Source organism: Manacus candei, unplaced genomic scaffold (genome assembly GCF_025592945.1).
Source record: "Manacus candei isolate 608988 ecotype Guabito, Panama unplaced genomic scaffold, ASM2559294v1 h1tg000049l, whole genome shotgun sequence".
NCBI classification, from domain to species: domain Eukaryota; kingdom Metazoa; phylum Chordata; class Aves; order Passeriformes; family Pipridae; genus Manacus; species Manacus candei.
In genome coordinates, this window is record NW_026138097.1 from 18702565 (window position 1) to 18725315 (window position 22751).

The window sequence follows — 22751 nt, forward strand, 5'->3', positions numbered from 1 at the left end:
AGTTAGAAATCTCGGTGAAGATTCCTCTAAGGAAATATGGCAAATATGTGTCCTTGCCCTTTTCCTCCCTGAAGAACTAGTGACAAGCCCTGAACAGAGACACTAAGAAGCAGGGGCTCTGTTCCTCGCTCTAAACGAGTAAAAGTAATTTCAATATATGGACTTTCATTTTTACTTCATGTGGTTCCAAGTACTACAAAAAAGAAGAATTTAAATACTTTAAAATTATACTAAAAATACCAAGGAAGTGAGAGCATTATTTTGAATTCTTACAAGTCATAAGCATAGTAAGAAGGGCAGAGATTTTCATTTTCTGCTCTCTCATTCCATTTCCACATGGACCAACAGCTACTATTGTTTCAATCATTATTTTCCTCCTTTTCAGTCTCATTGTTGCAGTAGGTAGTATAGGGTGAGCAGTAACATTCCTGTTGAAAAAGCAGTATTAACCATTTCAAACATTCTGGGATATTTTTCACCACTGGGGGAGGGACACTTCCAAGTCAGTCGGGAGGGTTTCTGTTTTGCATAATGTTTCTTTGAAGCAAGTGAGTTAAGGAAGGCATGTTAGCAGTTCTTGTTCCTGACACCAGAGGCCAACCCAGAGGTGCAGGGGATCCTGAGGGGCAGCCATGGCCTGTCCATGACAGTAGCCAAGCCTTCCTCACTAGCCCTGATCTGCTTCTAAAAGCAAGACAGTAAAACACAGAGGTCTTAACAGGAGATTTTTTTCCCATTTCTTTTGGATCACTTCACAGGTAGAAATGCAGCAAAAAAGCATTGACTGAAGAAGACTTACATCCACAAGTTTTTGCACCTGTCTTTGTGTTAAACTTGCTAGTAATTACGTGAAACTTTACAGAAACTCAACCAAGCAAGTGTCCATAGGAAAGGGAGGGGGCATAAGGAAGTTCATACAGCCTAACCAAGGTCACCCTGCTTGAATGTTTTTTCTTCAGAATGCTATGGGTTCATTTCAGATTAACAGCATATTCCCATCATTTCAGCACATCATACCTTGTTAATATGAAATGGCCTTTCTGTGGTTCTCTCTTTGTTGAACTGCTTTTCCCAGTTGCCTTTGAAATAGATGGCATTCACCAACACAAGTCTGGTCAGGGAATCAAGAATCCCCTCTGCCAACAGGTTCTGAATTTTACCTTTATGATACAGACAAACAACATTTAAGAGTTGGACACATATCTAATTATTATCCAGTAGACTATCGACTCTGCAATTAAGACACAAGAGAGAAGAGAATTATGTTCCACACAGAGCAGGAGCTCAACAGTTGGGTTGTTTTAATTCACAACCTCATATCCTGAAATAGCTCTTTACCCAAGCCATGGCCACCACAAAATACAGTAGGGCACTTGGCAAAGCACTCACCTTCAGTCCTTTCCTCTACCCAGCCATTGATTCGTTTTCTGGAATCCTCCCAAGCGTTCATGAAGTCAGTCGGTTCCAGTCCAGCGTGGTAGGATTTCTGACTCGACTCTAGAAATGACTAACAGGGACATGCCCAACAGATTTGCAGCAAGAGATCTGACTCTCATTCAGACATGCAGGATTCTTAAACACACCAAGAAAATCTGCCTACTTTCCTCCCCCAGCTTCACATAGAACACTTAAAGTTCTGGCTGACATTTATAAGATTTATACAAACTATTTGAACTAGGAATTGTCCCCTGTATGGTTTCAGGTCAAATGGCTTATTTACTGTGCTACAAACCTCTATGTAACTTCACTGACAAATGAAGTGGCTGCTGTTTTCGTGGGGTTTTCTTCATGGTTCAGCAAGAGAACATATGATTTTCTAAGCTACTCTCTACATTAATTGTTACACTTCCCAGACCAATGGAAAACTTTTAGTTCAGTTGAGAAATTAATCTTTCATAGACAGGATAAATCATCCCTTCTGTCTGACTTAATACAGCTTTATTACACAGAGGCAATGTTTGAGACTAGAGTCTGGGTAGTTTTTATCTACTAGACAAATGAAACAATAGCACTCTTCATAAAAGAAACACTGAGGAACAGTGGAAACAGAGAAAAAAAATAGAGCCTTACATGTTCTTGCACCTAGGGAAGCATTGAAAGAAACATGTGTAACACAGTATCTATTATCCTTATTTAGATCTTCTGATAAGGAAAATCTTAAAAGTCCTCTGTTGTTCTCACAATGCTATCTGGATCACTTACCTAGGAGACAAAAACTACAAAATACTGCCCATGCTGAAGAGCAGTAACGACTCTTTTCTTTGGTCATATTTCCACATAATGAAGGAAAAAGAAATACATCAAATGTGTGTCCCACAGCCAAAAGTGTTAGTGGATCACAGAACCCTCGAGATGGAGAGACTGATGGATTTTACCCTACTTTGCAACATTCAGGGTATCTGAGATGAGATTCTCCACCAAATTCAGATAGCAGGCTCTGGCATCATCTACTGCTTTGCTAGTCCAGCTCAGAAAATTTGGAAAGCAGAGCCCAAAGCCTGCCTTTGACCTCCAAACCAAACAGGTAGCAAGTACATTATACTAAGAAATGCCACACATTTCATGGTTACTTACTGAGAGAAACTCAAACGTCTTTTCCCCATAAAGCCGGTTTGCAGTTCTCAGGATGTATTTGGTGTTTGGATCGTTAATTTCAGAGAGAAGGGATTGATACCCATTGTGAGCATCCTCAGCTTTGTTCAGAGAAAGCACCTGCACAAAGACAAACATCCTCAACAGGCCTTCTCAAAACACACCTGCTTCAGCACAATGACTTTGAGTTTTAAAGGACTTCTACGTTAAACACTGTGGCTTCAAGCCAAAACATTTTTCATCCCATCTGCAGCTTATCATACAAGGCACATAAGATGCACCCAGACAACCCAGATGTTGTCAAAGGAATAAATTAGGGAGCACAAGACTCAGCAATACTGATTTTCCTTCCATCAAGCCAAGCACTGGAGGATCACAGAATGCCTGAGGGGGGAAGGGACCTCAAGAGACCAGGGTACGACAACCTGCCCAAGCAGGGACATCTACAGCCAGCAGCTCAGGACTGTGTCCAGATGGACTTGGAATAACAACAGTATGAAAAAAAAAAGATTTTGGACTAAATTTAATAGATTTAAATGGCAGCAAAACAGGATATTATATTCCTCTTCCGTTTTGCAAAAAGGGCAAACATCATAACACAAATGACTGACTGTTCATTTCATGCTGTCATTTCCATATGTTAAACATATGCCAAGCAGTATTTGCAAACTGAGCTAGATTTAAAAAAAAACTAAAAACTAAACCAAGGTGCAGTTACCACTTTGACATGCAGACAGCAGGGATTTCTTTTTTTTATGTGCCTGGATTCATTTTGAAAACATGTGTCATCTCATCTTAAGTGCAAACAAGAAAACAGAAGAAACTATCACACATTGCTAGAGATTTATCCAACCAACAAATAAAACCCCAGATACCTTTCAATTAAATTTGGAAAGGAGATCTGTCCGTGTGAAAAAAAAAATCAAAAAAACCCACCCACAACAAAACCTTGAAACCTTGAAATTTCTACTAAACAAAGATTCCCCTATAAAAGCAATGAAAACAGGTTGTCCTTACACACACACACACCCCTCCCAAAGGAAAATCTCTGCTCTCTCAGACCACGATGACAACCCTAGTTTAGCAGAAGTGCACATCACAGACTGTAAGACACATTTGTTGATCACATTCAATCCAAGAAGTCTATTGTCACCTACCTTTGTTATTTGAGCTTCGGTGTTACCTTTTGAACCCAGCAAAATCATAGACAAAGCAGAAGAAATACTAAAAGGGGAAAAGAATAGATTCTGACCACTTTTCTTCTCACACAGCTTTCTTAAGAGGTCCAGGGCAAAAGTGGTATTTGCTGCACACAGGCTTGCCATGGTTTCAAACCTGCCAGGTAAAACACAGAACAAGAATTTGTTGAACTAGCCGGCAAATGGCAGCATCAGGCTAGAAATCTATCACCTAAATGAAAACTGATTTGGTGGCACAAGCACCTTAAACCCCATACAACTCTCTTGAGTTATTTTAGGGATTTACTGTCTGCTTTTGTATGTCAATCCCATACCTACGTATTATTACATCTTTTGAGATGATCAGGCACAACAGGATTCTGTTCAGAACTCACTGAAAGAAACCTCTCTTGACCTCACAAAGAAAATAATTTGCCTTTATACAAACACCAGACCAAAAAGTTAGACATCACAATGGCCAAATTACAAACTCTTACCTTCTCTAAGTCTACAGATCTTCAGCTGTACCTTCAGCTTCCTCCTACGTGTGCACACTGTGTTTTAAACAGTTGGGCTGGGAGAAGTCAGCAGAATGACTTGTCCTACAAGATAAAAAACATTGTCACTGGAACATTCTCTTACAAAAACAAGCAAAAAAACCCCTAGTCACATTGAAATACCATATTTTTTCCCCACATAAACTACATATTCCAATCCTACTTATCAGACTCAGTTAATGGCACTATTTAAAGGAATTCCTTGCCTCTAACTTGAAATTAGAATCATGTGTATTGGCAGGTCTGCAGGTTAAAGTTGTTCAGCTTCCCAGGCCCAGCACACCCCACGCAACTCACTCCCGCACCTTTCCCCCTGCTTCTTACAGCACAACTGTCCAATTTGCCTGCATCCTTTCAGACCATTTCAAACTCCTACGTGGAGGAGTTTGCACCAGAACGTGGGGATTTCCAGGACAGTCTTCCTACAGCAATTGCAAAATATCACTGTCGGCTCCCTCCGACAGAGGGATAACCGCCCGGCAGCTTTGCCATCTTCTGCTAGCAAAGAAAAACCACCGCCACCTTCCCGCCCCCAAAGCCAAACCAATACCCGAAAGCGCCTTTGATTTCCTTACACCAGCCGAGCAAGCCTTTCACCCAAACCATCCAGCTGACGGCCTCCAGCCCACCCTGCCCGAGAACAGCCCCGATTTTGCGCGAAGACGAAACATTTCCGCATCTCTTCCCGTCACCGCCCCGTTGCCCGAGGACGCCCCGGGGCGGGGGTAGGGGCGGAGACCTGCGGAAGGCTGCGGAGCCCCGGCACAGCCGAGCTCACTTGCCCGCAGACCTGCCCGGCCGGCGGGAGCGGCGACAACCGCGGACACACCGCCCGGGTGGGGCGGGGACCCAGGGGCGGGGCGGGGCAGCCACACAGAACCCAGGTGTGCTCTGTCCAGAATCGTTCTCTCTGTACGACAGATTTAAAAATCTATGTATAATTGACGGCTGAAAAAAAGGAACAGAGTCCCACAGCGCCCGTGGTTTTTTTATTATTTCAGGAACAGGAACTCCAAAACACAAACACAGCCCTGTGCTAAGAAAGGTGTTTCAGCTGTGGCTTTGGCATTATACGGTTCAGCTATGATGTTTAAGTAACTAAGAATAGGATAAAGATATAACGATAGCAAAAACTTTAAAGCTTTGTCATGCAAATATTGCAGAGGCACCATATGCTCTTTTGTTACATTCTTTGTTAAAGGACTAGAACCAGGAGACAGGTAAACCCAGGAGTCCTGTGGTGATGAAACTAAGGTTCTCACCCCACAAACACCCCATAAGGACATCTGGGACAAAAAATACTTTCATTTCCATTCCTATTAAGTCCTTGTCCAGTTAGTAGACAAAAAAAAAAAAAACATCTAGGCAGGGTGCTCAGCAACACCTGGAACAGGCTGCCAAAGACTCCTTTCAGCTCTAGGGAATGGATCAAGGCACTAAATGGATGAGACTGGAAGAAGAAAGGGGAGTGCAGCTAAAAAGGTGCTCCAGCCTTGCCAGAAGCAAAAGTAACTTCTGCTCTCTCACAGGCTGTCAGTGCCCGACTCAGCCTCATGGACACTAAAAGTCAAGTCAAGGACAGGAGAAGCCTTTGCTGAGCAAGTGGGATGTTACTTCTGTCAGCAAGAACCTCCACACAGGTGCACAGGGAGAGAGGTGTTTTACACAGCGCTTCCTGTCGATTTCTAAGCAGCTCTGTTATTCTTGCCAAGCCCCAGATCAAGACCACACAAGAGGGTTCAGGCACAGCTCAAAGAGGCAATTAGTGCAAAAGGAGTCACCCTATTCTAGAGAAATCTTTATTGTGTAATGGTCCCTCTCCTGCCAAGACAACTCCTCTTTAGGGAGAGCAAAACCTGCCACAGAACAAAATGCTGGAAGATTTGTTGTGCCGGATGAAGAAGAGGAAGGGATGATCAGCAGTGAAATTCGGAATGATCATTGCAGAGCCACCCACGATCCGTCCAGTTGTGGCAGCAGCTGCTTCAGTGCCTTCTTCGTTGACTTCCACAAAGGACTTGTGAACCACTTCAGAGAGCACCAGCTCATTGCCAGATGACATTCCCGAGAAGTCTGCCTTCCCCAAGTCAAATGCATCAGGCATTCCCATGAAGCTCAGAATGGGTTTCAGATCATAATCTTCTTCCAGTTTAAATCTGGGTAAAGACACACTCACCTTTGTAGACTTCATCATTTCAGGACTGATCCAATCTATCAGTTTCTCATATGTAAGTTCTCTTTCCAGCTAAAAAAAAAATCCCAAATTAACGTAATTAATATGAGAAGAAAGTCAATGTTACATGGCCAAAAGTAGCAACTACTGTGTTTGTTTACATAGTACATAACATGTTTTGTTGGTTTTTTTTTAAATTCTTACATATGAGAAACAAAGGCACAGAACTGCTGACAAAGTCCCAAAGAAACGGACACCAGTTCTTCTGTCTTAACCAAAGGTTTGTCCTTATGGTGACAGGATGAAGAAAAAGTCTGCTCACAAGGCCCTTCACAGTCAGTGTTAGAAAACTTTATTAATAAACTTCTTGCCAGAGCACAAAATAGCCCAAACTTTTATTCCATCTCCACAACAGGAAAGATCCTACCCTTTCCTGTCTAGGTGCTGTACCAGACTTCCTTTCCTGGAAGGATACAGACTGGCTTTGTGTTCAGCTCAATAACTTACTCTTTCCAAGCCCGTGGATCCATCCTGGATTGCATCAGGGAGCAGGATGATCATGCTGAGTTCATTACCAACATAGGGCAGCTCAAGGATTTTGGTCTGCAAGTCTCCAATATAGGTCATGTTAAATATGTCTGTCTGGAACATCATCTGCACAGGCTTGGTCTTGTTCTAAAAATATAGAGATGTCGTCAGTTAGTGCTGAGCTACTGTGCTGCTCTCAAAACACAGAGCAGGCAGCCAGTTACTCAGGGCTTTTGAGAATTTAACCAAAAAGAACTAATCACACACCATGGAGTACAGCCCCACCGCGGCCTTTGCTAAAGCAAGAGGTAAAACCATCGATACACAGTAGCACTGCACAATATTCCATCACAAATCCAAAGGCAGATTATTCACCAGCAGTTCATCCTGTTGGTGTTACATCTTGAAACCTGGCCCTAGCTTTGCATTGGTCCAAAGACGAGAAAACAGAATTGTGTCTCTGGATACTCTGCCAGCTTTTTCAACACATTTCAACAGTGAGAGGGCAAGGTCCCCAAAACCAAGTCAGTCCAGCACTCTCTGAAGGGCTGCAGTAGGTAGTATGGGGTGAGCAGTAGCATTCCCTGTTGAAAAAGTGGTATTAACCATTTCAAACATTCTGGGATATTTTTCACCACTGGGGGAGGGACACTTCCAAGTCAGCTGGGAGGGCTTCTGTTCTGCATAATGCTTCTTTGAAGCAAGTGAGTTAAGGAAGGCATGTTAGCAGTTCTTGTTCCTGACATTGGAGGCCAACCCAGAGGTGCAGGGGATCCTGAGGGGCAGCCATGGCCTGTTCATGACAGTAGCCAAGCCTTCCTCACTAGCCCTGATCTGCTTCTAAAAGCAAGACAGTAAAACACAGAGGTCTTCACAGGAGATTTTTTTCCCATTTCTTTTGGATCACTTCACAGGTAGAAATGCAGCAAAAAAGCATTGACTGAAGAAGACTTACATCCACAAGTTTTTGCACCTGTCTTTGTGTTAAACTTGCTAGTAATTACGTGAAACTTTACAGAAACTCAACCAAGCAAGTGTCCATAGGAAAGGGAGGGGGCATAAGGAAGTTCATACAGCCTAACCAAGGTCACCCTGCTTGAATGTTTTTTCTTCAGAATGCTATGGGTTCATTTCAGATTAACAGCATATTCCCATCATTTCAGCACATCATACCTTGTTAATATGAAATGGCCTTTCTGCGGTTTCCTCTTTGTTGAACTGCTTTTCCCAGTTGCCTTTGAAATAGATGGCATTCACCAACACAAGTCTGGTCAGGGAATTAAGAACCCCCTTCGCCAACAGGTTCTGAATTTTACCTTTGTGATACAAACAAACAACATTTAAGAGTTGGACACATATCTAATTATTATCCAGGAGACTATCGACTCTGCAATTAAGACACAAGAGAGAAGAGAATTATGTACCACACAGAGCAGGAGCTCAACAGTTGGGTTGTTTTAATTCACAACCTTATATCCTGAAATAGCCCTTTACCCAAGCCATGGCCACCAGGAAATACAACAGGGTCCTTTGCAAAGCACTCACCTTCAGTCCTTTCCTCTACCCAGCCATTGATTCGTTTTCTGGAATCCTCCCAAGCGTTCATGAAGTCAGTCGGTTCCAGTCCAGCGTGGTAGGATTTCTGACTCAACTCTAGAAATGACTAACAGGGACATGCCCAACAGATTTGCAGCAAGAGATCTGACTCTCATTCAGACATGCAGGATTCTTAAACACACCAAGAAAATCTGCCTACTTTCCTCCCCCAGCTTCACATAGAACACTTAAAGTTCTGGCTGACATTTATAAGATTTATACAAACTATTTGAACTGGGAATTGTCCCTTGTATGGTTTCAGGTCAAACGTCTTATTTACTGTGCTACAAACCTCTATGTAACTTCACTGACAAATGAAGTGGCTGCTGTTTTCGTGGGGTTTTCTTCATGGTTCAGCGAGAGATCATATGATTTCCTAAGCTACTCTCTACATAAATTTAATTGTTACACTTCCCAGACTAATGGAAAACTTTTAGTTCAGTTGAGAAATCAATCTTTCATAGACAGGATAAATCATCCCTTCTGTCTGATTTAATACAGCTTTATTACAGAGAGGCAATGTTTGAGACTAGAGTCTGGGTAGTTTTTATCTACTAGACAAATGAAACAATAGCACTCTTCATAAAAGAAACACTGAGGAACAGTGGAAACAGAGAAAAAAACCTGAACCTTACATGTTCTTGCACCTAGGGAAGCATTGAAAGAAATATGTGTAACACAGTATCTATTATCCTTATTTAGATCTTCTGATAAGGAAAATCTTAAAAGTCCTCTGTTGTTCTCACAATGCTATCTGGATCACTTACCTAGGAGACAAAAACTACAAAATACTGCCCATGCTGAAGAGCAGTAACAATCCTTTTCTTTGGTCATATTTCCACATAATGAAGGAAAAAGAAATACATCAAACATGTGTCCCACAGCCAAAAGTGTTAGTGGATCACAGAACCCTCGAGATGGAGAGACTGATGGATTTTACCCTACTTTGCAACATTCAGGGTATCTGAGATGAGATTCTCCACCAAATTCAGATACCAGGCTCTGGCATCATCTACTGCATTGCTAGTCCAGCTCAGAAAATTTGGAAAGCAGAGCCCAAAGCCTGCCTTTGACCTCCAAACCAAACAGGTAGCAAGTACATTATACTAAGAAATGCCACACATTTCATGGTTACTTACTGAGAGAAACTCAAACGTCTTTTCCCCATAAAGCCGGTTTGCAGTTCTCAGGATGTATTTGGTGTTTGGATCGTTAATTTCAGAGAGAAGGGATTGATACCCATTGTGAGCATCCTCAGCTTTGTTCAGAGAAAGCACCTGCACAAAGACAAACATCCTCAACAGGCCTTCTCAAAACACACCTGCTTCAGCACAATGACTTTGAGTTTTAAAGGACTTCTACGTTAAACACTGTGGCTTCAAGCCAAAACATTTTTCATCCCATCTGCAGCTTATCATACAAGGCACATAAGATGCACCCAGACAACCCAGATGTTGTCAAAGTAATAAATTAGGGAGCACAGGACTCAGCAATACTGATTTTCCTTCCATCAAGCCAAGCACTGGAGGATCACAGAATGGCTGAGGTGGGAAGGGACCTCAAGAGCCCAGGGTACGACAACCTGCCCAAGCAGGGACATCTACAGCCAGCAGCTCAGGACTGTGTCCAGATGGACTTGGAATAACAACAGTATGAAAAAAAAAAGATTTTGGACTAAATTTAATAGATTTAAATGGTAGCAAAACAGGATATTATATTCCTCTTCCGCTTTGCAAAAAGGGCAAACATCATAACACAAATGATTGACTGCTCATTTCATGCTGTCATTTCCATATGTTAAACATATGCCAAGGGTATTTGCAAACTGAGCTAGATTTAAAAAAACCCCAAAAACTAAACCAAGGTGCAGTTACCACTTTGACATGCAGACAGCAGGGATTTCTTTTTTTTATGTGCCTGGATTCATTTTGAAAACATGTGTCATCTCATCTTAAGTGCAAACAAGAAAACAGAAGAAACTATCACACATTGCTAGAGATTTATCCAACCAACAAATAAAACCCCAGATACCTTTCAATTAAATTTGGAAAGGAGATCTGTCCGTGTGAAAAAAAAAATCAAAAAAACCCACCCACAACAAAACCTTGAAACCTTGAAATTTCTACTAAACAAAGCTTCTCCTATAAAAGCAATGAAAACAGGTTGTCCTTACACACACACACACACCCCCAAAGGAAGATCTCTGCTCTCTCAGACCACGATGACAACCCTAGTTTAGCAGAAGTGCACATCACAGACTGTAAGACACATTTGTTGATCAAATTTAATCCAAGAAGTCTATTTTCACTTACCTTTGTTATTTGATATTCGGTGGTACCTTTTGAACCCAGCAAAATCATAGACAAAGCAGAAGAAATACTAAAAGGGGAAAAGAATAGATTCTGACCACTTTTCTTCTCACACAGCTGTCTTAAGAGGTTCAGGGCAAAAATGGTATTTGCTGCACACAGGCTTTCCATGGTTTCAACCTGGCAGATAAAACACAGAACAAAAAAGGATCGAATTTATTTGAACACAAAAAACCTCTTTCTCTCTTTCACATTTCCCAGTATAAACTGGCCAGCAAATGTCAGCATTAGGCTGGAAAACTATCACCTGAATGGAAAACTGATTTGGTGGCACAAGCACCTTAAACCCCATACAACTCTCTTGAGTTATTTTAGGGATTTACTGTCTGCTTTTGTTTTTCAATCCCATACCTACGTATTATTACATCTTTTGAGATGATCAGGCACAACAGGATTCTCTTCAGAACTCACTGAAAGAAAGCTCTCTTGACCTCACAAAGAAAATAATTTGCCTTTATACAAACACCAGACCAAAAAGTTAGACATCACAATGGCCAAATTACAAACTCTTACCTTCTCTAAGTCTACAGATCTTCAGCTGTACCTTCAGCTTCCTCCTACGTGTGCACGCTGTGTTTTAAACAGTTGGGCTGGGAGAAGTCAGCAGAATGACTTGTCCTACAAGTCATGACTTGTAGCAGAATGACTTGTCCCTGGAATATTCTCTTACAAAAACAAGCAAAAAAACCCCTGTCACATTGAAATACCATATTTTTTCCCCACATAAACTATATATCCCAATCCTACTTATCAGACTCACTTAATGGCATTATTTAAAAGAATTCCTTGCCTTCTAACTTGAAATTGGAAGCACGTGTATTGGCAGGTCTGCAGGTTAAACTTGTTCAGCTTCCCAGGCCCAGCACACCCCACGCAACTCACTCCCACACCTTTCCCCCTGCTTCTTACTGCACAACTGTTGAATTTGCATGCATCCTTTTGTGATAGCCAATAAAGACCAAAGGAGAGATAAGTTGCTTATCAAATTATATTTGCAACACTGTAATTACAAACTGCGGTAAACAAAGTCTCAAGTTTCTATAAGTTTCAAGTAATAGTTTCATTCAGTGTTTGTCTTGACTACCTCATGCATATTGATTGTATCATATACATGTATATTCCGCGGGGTTTTTGCTAAGTGTTTAACATGTAAGTTTTCTTACACCTAAAGCTGAGAGTTATCTCTACAACCAGTCATAGTTCATGTATTCTTAGACGAACAGGCGCCTAAAGATTTGAAGTTCTACTATATTTACAGCTAAAGCTAAAAGAGTTATCTCTACAGCCAGTCATAATTCATGTATTCTTGGACGAGTAGGCGCCTAAAGACCTAAAGTTGTACTATATTTCATTCTTAGGATAGTAAGTGTGATAGACTACGCTGGGTGGTATTGTTTATCAAACAGAATGTATTGCTTAACCGCTAAGCTAAAGCAAGTGCTAAACCACAAAGAACTATGCTAATGCTTAGGCAAGGTATACCTTAGGATTGCTAAATGTTCCAAGAACTAAAAGGACAGCCCATATAAGGAAGACGATTACCACTAGAGCCAAAGGGCAGAAAGAGGACACCCGAGGAAGACGTCTTACTTCAGCCTCGACGACCACTGGGAGGCAGAAGAGACCCCCTAGCAACAGCCCAGGCATGTGAAGAGTACTATTGCCACATCACGGAAAGCGGAACTAGAAGAATATAAAAAGAGACTGTCTTAGCATGATATTGCGGTAGTTGGTGGAGCGGTGACTCCCCTGTCGCCCAGCGCTGCACTTTGCTCATATTCTCTTGCTGTAATTAATAAATTCTAATTGGTTTATTGATCCGTTGTGGTCTAACTTATAACAGTAAGGAAGTTTTAGGCCTTTTGACCTTGTGAGGGTCTGTTTTGTTTCCTTGTGGGGGTGGAGTTTTTGTAATCCATTTGTTTTGTTTTAATGTAGTCACCCATTTGTTTCACGAATCACAATTATTTATATATCACACAAACCATAATGTTATGTTACAATAATTAGTGATATTTTGTTATGTTATGTAATAAGAAAAAGAACCGAAAAAAAGAACAGAACTATTTCCCAGCGCCAAGAAAGCACATGCGCAGAAAAAGCTGACTACGTCAAAAGGATGGAGTGAACAGAGCCGAGCTTGTCTCCTAGCAACAAGATAACGCATGCGCATAGCCTCTTGGCAACAGAACAGAGCCTGCGCAGATAGACCAGATAACCTAAAGCAGAAAAAAAGGAGGGGATTTTTAAAAAAAGCAGCTACAAACCGATAAAAAGCAGATTGGAAATTATTGAAGTGTGCCTTGGATGAGCAAGGAAGGCTCATCAAGTCATCCAGCGCTGTTTTGCTTATTTGATTTTTATATAAATCTATAATAAAACTTTTTACTACGATATTTAAGCCTAGTGCTGATTTTTACTTATAACCCTTTCAGACCATTTCAAACTCCTACGTGGACGCGTTTGCACCACAACGTGGGGATTTCCAGGACAGTCTTCCTACAGCAATTGCAAAATATCATTGTCGGCTCCCTCCGACAGAGGGATAACCGCCCGGCAGCTTTGCAATCTTCTTCTAGCAAAGAAAAACCACCGCCACCTTCCCGCCCCCAAAGCCAAACCAATACCCGAAAGCGCCTTTGATTTCCTTACACCAGCCGAGCAAGCCTTTCACCCAAACCATCCAGCTGACGGCCTCCAGCCCACCCTGCCCGAGAACAGCCCCGATTTTGCGCGAAGACGAAACATTTCCGCATCTCTTCCCGTCACCGCCCCGTTGCCCGAGGACGCCCCGGGGCGGGGGTAGGGGCGGAGACCTGCGGAAGGCTGCGGAGCCCCGGCACAGCCGAGCTCACTTGCCCGCAGCCCTGCCCGGCCGGCGGGAGCGGCGACAACCGCGGACACAGCGCCCGGGTGGGGCGGGGACCCAGGGGCGGGGCGGGGCAGCCACACAGAACCCAGGTGTGCTCTGTCCAGAATCGTTCTCCTCGTACGACAGATTTTAAAAGGTATGTATAATTTACGGCTGAAAAAAAGGAACAGAGTCCCACAGCGCCCGTGGTTTTTTTATTATTTCAGGAACAGGAACTCCAAAACACAAACAGCCCTGTGCTAAGAAAGGTGTTTCAGCTGTGGCTTTGGCATTATACGGTTCAGTATTATATTTAAGAAACTATGTACAGGATAAATATATAGCGATAGCAAAAACGTTAAAGCTTTGTCATTCAAATATTGCAGAGGCACCATATGCTCTTTTGTTACATTCTTTGTTAAAGGACTAGAACCAGGAGACAGGTAAACCCAGGAGTCCTGTGGTGATGAAACAAAGGTTCTCACCCCACAAACACCCCATAAGGACATCTGCTACAAAAACATACTTTCATTCCCATTCCTGCCCAAGTCCTTGTCCAGTTAGTAGACAAAAAAAACCCCTCTAGGCAGGGTGCTCAGCAACACCTGGAACAGGCTGCCAAAGACTCCTTTCAGCTCTAGGGAATGGATCAAGGCACTAAATGGATGAGACTGGAAGAAGAAAGGGGAGTGCAGCTAAAAAGGTGCTGCAGCCTTGCCAGAAGCAAAAGTAACTTCTGCTCTCTCACAGGCTGTCAGTGCCCAACTCGGCCTCATGGACACTAAAAGTCAAGTCAAGGACAGGAGAAGCCTTTGCTGAGCAAGTGGGATGTTACTTCTGTCAGCAAGAACCTCCACACAGGTGCACAGGGAGAGAGGTGTTTTACATGGCACTTGCTGTGGAGGTCTAAGCAGCTCTGTTATTCTTGCCAAGCCCCAGATCAAGATCACAGAAGAGGGTTCAGGCACAGCTCAAAAAGACAATTAGTGCAAAAGGAGTCACCCTATTCTAGAGAAATCTTTATTGTGTAATGGCCCCTATCCTGCCAAGACAACTCCTCTTTAGGGAGAGCAAAACCTGCCACAGAACAAAATGCTGGAAGATTTGTTGTGCCGGATAAAGAAGAGGAAGGGATGATCAGCAGTGAAATCCGGAACGATCATTGCACAGCGCATCATCATTATTGCCGCTGTGGCAGCAGCTGCTTCAGTGCCTTCTTCGTTGACTTCCACAAAGGACTTGTGAACCACTTCAGAGAGCACCAGCTCATTGCCAGATGACATTCCCGAGAAGTCTGCCTTCCCTGAGTCAAATGCATCAGGCATTCCCATGCAGCTCAGAATGGGTTTCAGATCATAATCTTCTTCCAGTTTAAATCTGGGTAAAGACACCCTCACCTCTGTAGAGTCCATCATTTCAGGATTGATCCAATCTATCAGCTTCTCATACGTAAGTTCTCTTTCCAGCTAAAGAAAAACCCCACATTTATTTAGTTACAGTGAGAAGTGGGTCAGTGTGACACAAGCAAAAGAAGTGATTACTGGGTTTGTTTACATAGCACAGAACATGCATCTTTTTTACAGTGCTTTAGAGTGTCTCAAGCCAAAAGTGCAAGTTATACTTCTTACTACGGACTACAGCCCCAGCCAAGATCATTCCCATATGCTTTTTTGGTAGAGACAATAGGGATTAATCCCTTCCATGTAATGTTTACTTTTACAGAACATGTTAGGATTGTTGGGGTTTTTCTACATTTTGACATAGGGGAAGCAATGGCACAGGAGCTGCTGGCCAAGTCCCAAAGCAACTGAACTCAGATCTTCTGTCTCTTAACCAGGGGTTCCTCCTTCAGGTCGACAGGGAAGGAAAAAGTCTGCTCATAAGGCCCTTCACCATCAGTGACAGAAAACCTTATTAAGAAACTTGTCCAGATCACAAAATACTCCAAACTTGTATCCCATCTCCAACAGAGGAGATCCTACCCTCTCCTGTGAGCCTATTGCCAGGTGCTGTGCCATAGACCATCTGCCAGCTGCTCAGAATAGAAGATCTACAGGAGAAGCCACAGGACTTCCTAAGACACCACCCAAATTCCCCCTCTCCACTTATGATGCTCACCATACCACGCCTTCACCAGAACCACAGCTGACCTCTGCTCCTGAGGAGGGTCAGATCTTCTTCCAGAGCCTCTGCCTAAGGAGGCAGCACCCAGCCTGAGCAGCAGTGACACCAGGTGGGCTACTCACTTTGGGGGCAGGGAACTGTTGGACATTTCAGCTGGCATGGAGCATCGGCGACAGAATAGCTCTGGAACCAAACTGAGGTCTATGTGCTATACCACACTTTCTTCCCTGGAAGGATACAGGCTGTCCTTGCATTCAGCTCAACAACTTACTCTTTCCAAGCCCGTGGATCCATCCTGGATTGCATCAGGGAGCAGGATGATCATGCTGAGTTCATTACCAACATAGGGCAGCTCAAGGATTTTGGTCTGCAAGTCTCCAATATAGGTCATGTTAAATCTATCCTTCTTGAACATCATCTGCACAGGCTTGGTCTCGTTCTAAAAGTTAAGAGATGTCATCAGTTAGTGCTGAGCTCCTGTGCTGCTCTCAAAATACAGAGCAGGCAACCAGTTATTCAGGGGTTTCGAGAATTTGACCAGAGAAATAATCACACACCACAGAGCACAGACACAGCTCTGTCTTCTGTACATCACTACGATTCACTGAGATTTAATTCTTAATTACGAAGTTAGAAATCTCGGTGAAGATTCCTCTAAGGAAATATGGCAAATATGTGTCCTTGCCCTTTTCCTCCCTGAAGAACTAGTGACAAGCCCTGAACAGAGCCACTAAGAAACAGGGGCTCTGTTCCTCGCTCTAAACGAGTAAAAGTAATTTCAATATATGGACTTTCATTTTTACTTCATGTGGTTCCAAGTACTACAAAAAAGAAGAATTTAAATACTTTAAAATTATACTAAAAATACCAAGGAAGTGAGAGCATTATTTTGAATTATTACAAGCCATAAATTGGCTTCTTTAGCCAACAATGCGCCTGCAACAAATGCGGGTAGAGCCCTTCCGAAACCTTCGTTCGAGAAGCCTAGCCATGATGATGACAAGTCATAAGCATAGTAAGGAGGGCAGAGATTTTCATTTTCTGCTCTCTCATTCCATTTCCACATGGACCAACAGCTACTATTGTTTCAATCATTATTTTCCTCCTTTTCAGTCTCATTGTTCCAGTAGGTAGTATAGGGTGAGCAGTAACATTCCCTGTTGAAAAAGTGGTATTAACCATTTCAAACATTCTTGGGTATTTTTCACCACTGGGGGAGGGACACTTCCAAGTCAGTCGGGAGGGCTTCTGTTCTGCATAATGTTTCTTTGAAGCAGGTGAGTTAAGGAAGGCATGTTAGCAGTTCTTGTTCCTGACACTGGAGGCCAACCCAGAGGTGCAGGGGATCCTGAGGGGCAGCCATGGCCTGTCCATGACAGTAGCCAAGCCTTCCTCACTAGCCCTGATCTGCTTCTAAAAGCAAGACAGTAAAACACAGAGGTCTTCACAGGAGATTTTTCTCACAGGAGATTTTTCTCCCATTTCTTTTGGATCAGTTCACTGGTAGAAATGCAGCAAAAAACCACTGAGTGAAGAAGACTTAGATATACAAATTTCTGGAGGAGTAGAAGTGCTCTTTTCTGCCTAAAACCTAAAGAAAAAATATTTCTCTGATAAACTCCAGTTTTAGGCCGAAATAAGCAGGTTCACTAATTCTGTGAAATTGCTCATGACACTGAAATAATTTGACAACGTTGCTCAAGTGTTCTCTCCTCATCAGTTCTAAGTCCTGTTATTACATAGATGGGTAACTTTCTCAAACAAAGAAGGGTTAAAGGAAAAAAAGGAGAGAGAGAATGAAAGAAATACTTGTTAGATTAAACTTTCTAGGAATTACGTGAAACTTTACAGAAACTCAACAAAGACAGCATCCATAGGAAAGGGAGGGGGCATAAGGAAGTTCATACAGCCTAACCAAGGTCACCCTGCTTGAATGTTTTTTCTTCAGAATGCTATGGGTTCATTTCAGATTAACAGCATATTCCCATCATTTCAGCACATCATACCTTGTTAATATGAAATGGCCTTTCTTCGGTTTCCTCTTTGTTGAACTGCTTTTCCCAGTTGCCTTTGAAATAGATGGCATTCACCAACACAAGTCTGGTCAGGGAATCAAGAAGCCCCTCCGCCAACAGGTTCTGAATTTTACCTTTATGATACAAACAAACAACATCTAAGAGTTGGACACATATCTAATTATTATCCAGTAGACTATCAACACTACAATTAAGACACAAGAGAGAAGAGAATTATGTACCACACAGAGCAGGAGCTCAACAGTTGGGTTGTTTTAATTCACAACCTCATATCCTGAAATAGCTCTTTACCCAAGCCATGGCCACCAGGAAATACAGCAGGGCACTTTGCAAAGCACTCACCTTCAGTCCTTTCCTCTACCCAGCCATTGATTCGTTTTCTGGAATCCTCCCAAGCGTTCATGAAGTCAGTCGGTTCCAGTCCAGCGTGGTAGGATTTCTGACTCAACTCTAGAAATGACTAACAGGGACATGCCCAACAGATTTCCAGCAAGAGATCTGACTCTCACTCAGACATGCAGGATTCTTAAACACACCAAGAAAATCTGCCTACTTTCCTCCCCCAGCTTCACATAGAACACTTAAAGTTCTGGCTGACATTTATAAGATTTATACAAATTATTTGAACTGGGAATTGTTCCCTGTATGGTTTTAAGTCAAATGGTTTATTTACTGTGCTACAAACCTCTGTGTAACTTCACTGACAAATTAGGTGGCTGCTGTTTTTTGTTGTTTTTACTTTATGCTTCAGTGAGATAAAATATGATTTCTTTATAGGACTTCTGCTAAGAGATACATCATCCTTTTGTCCCACAGCCAAAAATATAAATGGATCACAAAACTCAGACAATGGCGAGACTGATGGATTTTACCCTATTCTTTAACATTCAGGGTATCTGAAAGGAGATTCCCTACCAAATTCAGATACCAGTCTCTGGCATCAACTATTGCATTGCTAGCCCTCAGCTCAGAAAATTTGGAAAGCAGAGCCCAAAGCCTGCCTTTGACCTCCAAACCAAACAGGTAGCAAGTACATTATACTAAGAAATGCCACACATTTCATGGTTACTTACTGAGAGAAACTCAAACGTCTTTTCCCCATAAAGCCGGTTTGCAGTTCTCAGGATGTATTTGGTGTTTGGATCGTTAATTTCAGAGAGAAGGGATTGATACCCATTGTGAGCATCCTCAGCTTTGTTCAGAGAAAGCACCTGCACAAAGACAACATCTTCAGTGGTTGCAGAAGTAATTAATTAAGGAGCAGAACAGTCAGCAGTATTGAGTTTTCTTCCCTCGGGTCAAGCACTGGAGGATCACAGAATGGCTGAGGTGGGAAGGGATCTCTGGAGATCAGAGTATGACTCCCTGCCAACCCAGAAAACCTATAGCCAGCAGCCCAGGACTGTGTCCAGATGGACTCTGAATAATTCCAATATGGCAAAAATATGATTTTGGAGAAATTTTTATAGATTTAAATAGTAACAATATAGAAGGTTACACTCCTCTTCCACTTTGCAAAAGAGGCAAACATCATAACACAAATGATTGATTGTTCATTTCATACTGCCAATTCATTAGTAAAACATATACCATGGGGTATTTGCCAACTGAGCAAGTTTAAAAAGAAAAACTAAACCAAGGTGCAGGTACCACTTTGACATGTAGACAGTGAAGATTTTTTAAATTTTTTTTTTACGTGCCTTGCTACATTTTGAAAATATATATCATCTGACAATAAGAGCAAACAAGAAAGCAGAAGGCAGTATTACATATAGCTAGAGATTCATGGAACCAACAAAAAAAATCCAAAAAAGAAACCAGGTACTTTTGAATTACATATGGAAAGGTCTGTCTCAAAAAAAAAAAAAAATCAAAAAACCCCACCACACAACAAAACCCCGAAACCCAACAAAACTCTCTTAATTTCATACTGAAAGAAGCTCCCCCTAATGAAACCTGTTCTGCTTACACACACACCCCCCAAAGGAAGAGTTCTGTTCTTACAGAGCAGAGTGACAACCCTAGCTAAGAAGAAGTACACATCGCAGACTATAAGACATGTCTGTTGCTCATATGCTCCCATCGCATTCAATCCACTAAGTTTATTTTCACCTACCTTTGTTATCTGGGCTTCGGTGTTACCTTTTGAACCCAGCAAAATCATAGACAAAGCAGAAGAAATACTAAAAGGGGAAAAGAATAGATTCTGACCACTTTTCTTCTCACACAGCTTTCTTAAGAGGTCCAGGGCAAAAGTGGTATTTGCTGCACACAGGCTTGCCATGGTTTCAACCTGGCAGATAAAACACAGAACAAAAATGGATCGAATTTATTTGAACACAAAAAACCTGGTTCTCTCTTTCACATTTCCCAGAATAAACTAGCCAGCAAATGTCAGCATTAGGCTGGAAGACTATCGCCTGAATGGAAAACTGATTTGGTGGCACAAGCACCTTAAACCCCATACAACTCTCTTGAGTTATTTTAGGGATTTACTGTCTGCATTTGTTTTTCAATCCCATACCTACGTAATATTACATCTTTTGAGATGATCAGGCACAACAGGATTCTGTTCAGAACTCACTGAAAGAAAGCTCTCTTATCTCACAAAGAAAATAATTTGCCTTTATACAAACACCAGACCAAAAAGTTAGACATCACAACGGCCAAATTACAAACTCTTACCTTCTCTAAGTCTACAGATCTTCAGCTGTACCTTCAGCTTACTCCTACGTGTGCATGCTGTGTTTTAAACAGCTGGGCTGGGAGAAGTCAGCAGAATGACTTGTCCTACAAGATAAAAAAGGAAAGAAAAAAAAAATAATTTCATCAGCATGACAGATTACAGCAATTTCCTACTGTAGTATAAAGAAAAAAATCAAAGTCCATTTCAGTTCCATTTTATTGCCTACAACACGGAAACACACACAAGAAAAAACTTAGTGCTTGTCATCCTCATCTCTGTAGGTAGTTAACTTCAGATTAAACCACACACCTATAAAAAGAGCAATAAATACTAGAACACTGAGTTAACCACAGATAGGTATCATGAATCATAAGATAGCAGCTGGTAGTAAATGTCTCCGTGTTTTGTTCTTCCTTTAAGGTAGGGCCTACTGTTTATACGTTGCCAAAAAATACAAAGCCAACACCTTATTCATACTACTGATTCATTATCTCAGATAACTAGGTGAAAAGTGCAAGTTTCTGCATACATGGTTTCCCACCCAAGAAAATTTCTTGCTAGGAGCTTCACTATAAGCAGTAGCAATTTTCTCCTGTTTCTCTTCTCCCATAACTGAAAAAAACGCTAACCAAACAAAAAAACCAAGCAAGCTTAGAGGGAAAGAGTCCTCCAATTGTGTCTGAAACATGTAACTTAAGTACTTTATAGCGTAAGTAGGAGACACATAGTGTTCGTGTTAGCTAAAGTGAAAACCGGAAGTTTCCTAATATCCCAATACCTGCAGATTGCTAGCAATAAAGTCTTTTGACCTCCAGGTCAAAGCACACAGGAATAGCGACAGCAGCAAGCACTTATTTCCTAGAAAGTTTCTGCAGGGCTTCCAAGACAACCAAGAATTTACAGACAAAAGGATGCAACTCACACTATTTGCCTGCTTCAAAACCAGCGCATTTAACCAAATTATAAGTAATATTGCAATAGCTGGGACACACGATTAGGAGTTATATCTGTGCAGTTAACTATGCTTTCTCTGCAGCTCAGGAATACTAACGCAACTACTGACATCCCTCCTATCAGAGGAGTTTTGGAGACAACACACAGTGACTGCACTTTAAGGACCTTATGATAAAAGTACATATTTGTCAATCAATTGTAAACTGTTTGCAGCAAACCCCTCGGTGCTCAGAAGGTTTGCTGACAGCAACTCATTCCTCACTCTGGTCTCCCCGTGGGCTCTGCAGGTCAGCAGTAAGGCACTCGTGCTGATGCTCGTTTCTGCATGCCTGGACCCTGTGTGTTCCTACCAGTATGAATTTGAAGCATTTGTCTCAGCAATCAACACCTACGCTTTAGAACAGTCTTTATGGACCAAAAAGCTGTATCTAGGTTAGACAGCACACGCTGCAATGCGGGGCCATGGGGGAACCCGGTCGGAGCAGGGTGCAGCTCTTCTCCAGCCTGCAGCCCATGAGACATTTCCCACGAAGACTGTGACGTGGATCACCGTCCAGTGTACAAGGACCTTCCCCACCTTCTGTCAGCTGCCTCAGAGGAGCCACAAGACGACTATTTCAAACACAGAGAAAACTGCGTCTGCGGTACGGACGCCTCTTTTCCCACCCTCTGAACCAAAGCAAGCTTCCTTGAGAAACAGGGCTTCATTTTAGGATTTGGAGAGTTGGGAGCGATGTTAAAACATCTGCAGGGTAAGACCGCTGACAGTTCCTGGTAATGGCTCTTCCCAACACCCCTGTCCAGGGGCAGGCGGTGGGATGCGTGGGAGGACACAGCCCAACCCCGCCAGCTCTTGGCCCCTGTGCCTCAGCCGGAGTGGTGGGGGGCAGGGAGGAGCCTGACAGTGACCCAGCAAGCTGAGTCACAAGAAGCCTAGGGTTTGGCACTCCCTGGGGCGAAGAGTTCTTCCTCCGCCCCCACCCCGGGTTTGGCACCGCAGGGCGGACGTTTCAGCTCGGCATCGCCGCGGCGCCACCGTCGCTCCCACACACAAGAAGCGCTCCCGGCGCTCCGCCGCGGCTCCAGCTGGCAAGAAGCACCGGTGTG

General features: G+C 42.6%; 3 protein-coding genes across 20 annotated transcripts in view; all 3 read right to left on the reverse strand.

Annotated features, from left to right (window-relative positions):
• LOC127476490 (serpin B6-like) overlaps nt 1-22751 on the reverse strand; it is a 40391-nt gene that overhangs the window by 17307 nt on the left and 333 nt on the right. For 2 of the 17 annotated variants that reach the window (XM_051799484.1, XM_051799463.1), the window contains exons 1-5: nt 20690-20794; nt 3750-3927; nt 2575-2712; nt 1390-1507; nt 1080-1160 (exon numbers count right to left, since the gene is read on the reverse strand). In XM_051799484.1, coding sequence (XP_051655444.1) covers nt 1080-1160; nt 1390-1507; nt 2575-2712; nt 3750-3917 — 505 coding nt within the window. In that variant the 5' untranslated portion in view covers nt 3918-3927; nt 20690-20794. Of the gene's footprint in view, nt 1-1017; nt 1161-1389; nt 1508-2574; nt 2713-3749; nt 3928-4267; nt 4373-4877; nt 5099-11506; nt 11612-13645; nt 13770-20689; nt 20795-22751 lie in introns of those variants that run through there. The other 15 variants (XM_051799483.1, XM_051799481.1, XM_051799472.1 and 12 more) reach the window with 14 other exon arrangements.
• On the reverse strand, nt 5681-20777 carry LOC127476491 (serpin B6-like). Of its 2 annotated transcripts, none has more exons than XM_051799487.1 (7): nt 20690-20777; nt 10937-11113; nt 9764-9901; nt 8574-8691; nt 8202-8344; nt 7008-7175; nt 5681-6572 (listed from the first exon to the last, which is right to left on the reverse strand). In XM_051799487.1, exons 2-7 carry the CDS (start codon nt 11102-11104, stop codon nt 6168-6170), a joined length of 1140 nt encoding a protein of 379 aa, XP_051655447.1. In that variant the 5' UTR covers nt 11105-11113; nt 20690-20777; the 3' UTR covers nt 5681-6167. The 2 variants fall into 2 exon arrangements, with proteins under 2 accessions (XP_051655447.1, XP_051655448.1); XM_051799488.1 differs by lacking the exon at nt 20690-20777 and adding an exon at nt 11507-11611.
• Nucleotides 14851-22751, reverse strand: part of LOC127476485 (serpin B6-like) — a 45311-nt gene continuing 37410 nt past the window's right edge. The window contains exons 1-7 of the mRNA XM_051799453.1: nt 20690-20794; nt 20121-20297; nt 19078-19215; nt 18347-18464; nt 17975-18117; nt 16240-16407; nt 14851-15310 (exon numbers count right to left, since the gene is read on the reverse strand). Of these exons, the coding sequence (XP_051655413.1) occupies nt 14906-15310; nt 16240-16407; nt 17975-18117; nt 18347-18464; nt 19078-19215; nt 20121-20288 (1140 nt within the window). The 5' untranslated portion in view covers nt 20289-20297; nt 20690-20794 and the 3' untranslated portion in view covers nt 14851-14905. Of the gene's footprint in view, nt 15311-16239; nt 16408-17974; nt 18118-18346; nt 18465-19077; nt 19216-20120; nt 20298-20689 lie in introns of the transcript that reaches the window.

Excerpts from the sequence above, each read along its gene's own strand:
- LOC127476491 (XM_051799487.1), bottom strand. The coding sequence starts at position 11,104 with ATGGAAAGCCTGTGTGCAGCAAATACCATTTTTGCCCTGAACCTCTTA. Across the intron at positions 8,345-8,573 it reads GGTAGAGGAAAGGACTGAAG|GTAAAATTCAGAACCTGTTG; the intron begins GTGAGTGCTTTG and ends TGTATCACAAAG. Across the intron at positions 7,176-8,201 it reads GGCCATTTCATATTAACAAG|AACAAGACCAAGCCTGTGCA; the intron begins GTATGATGTGCT and ends CTATATTTTTAG.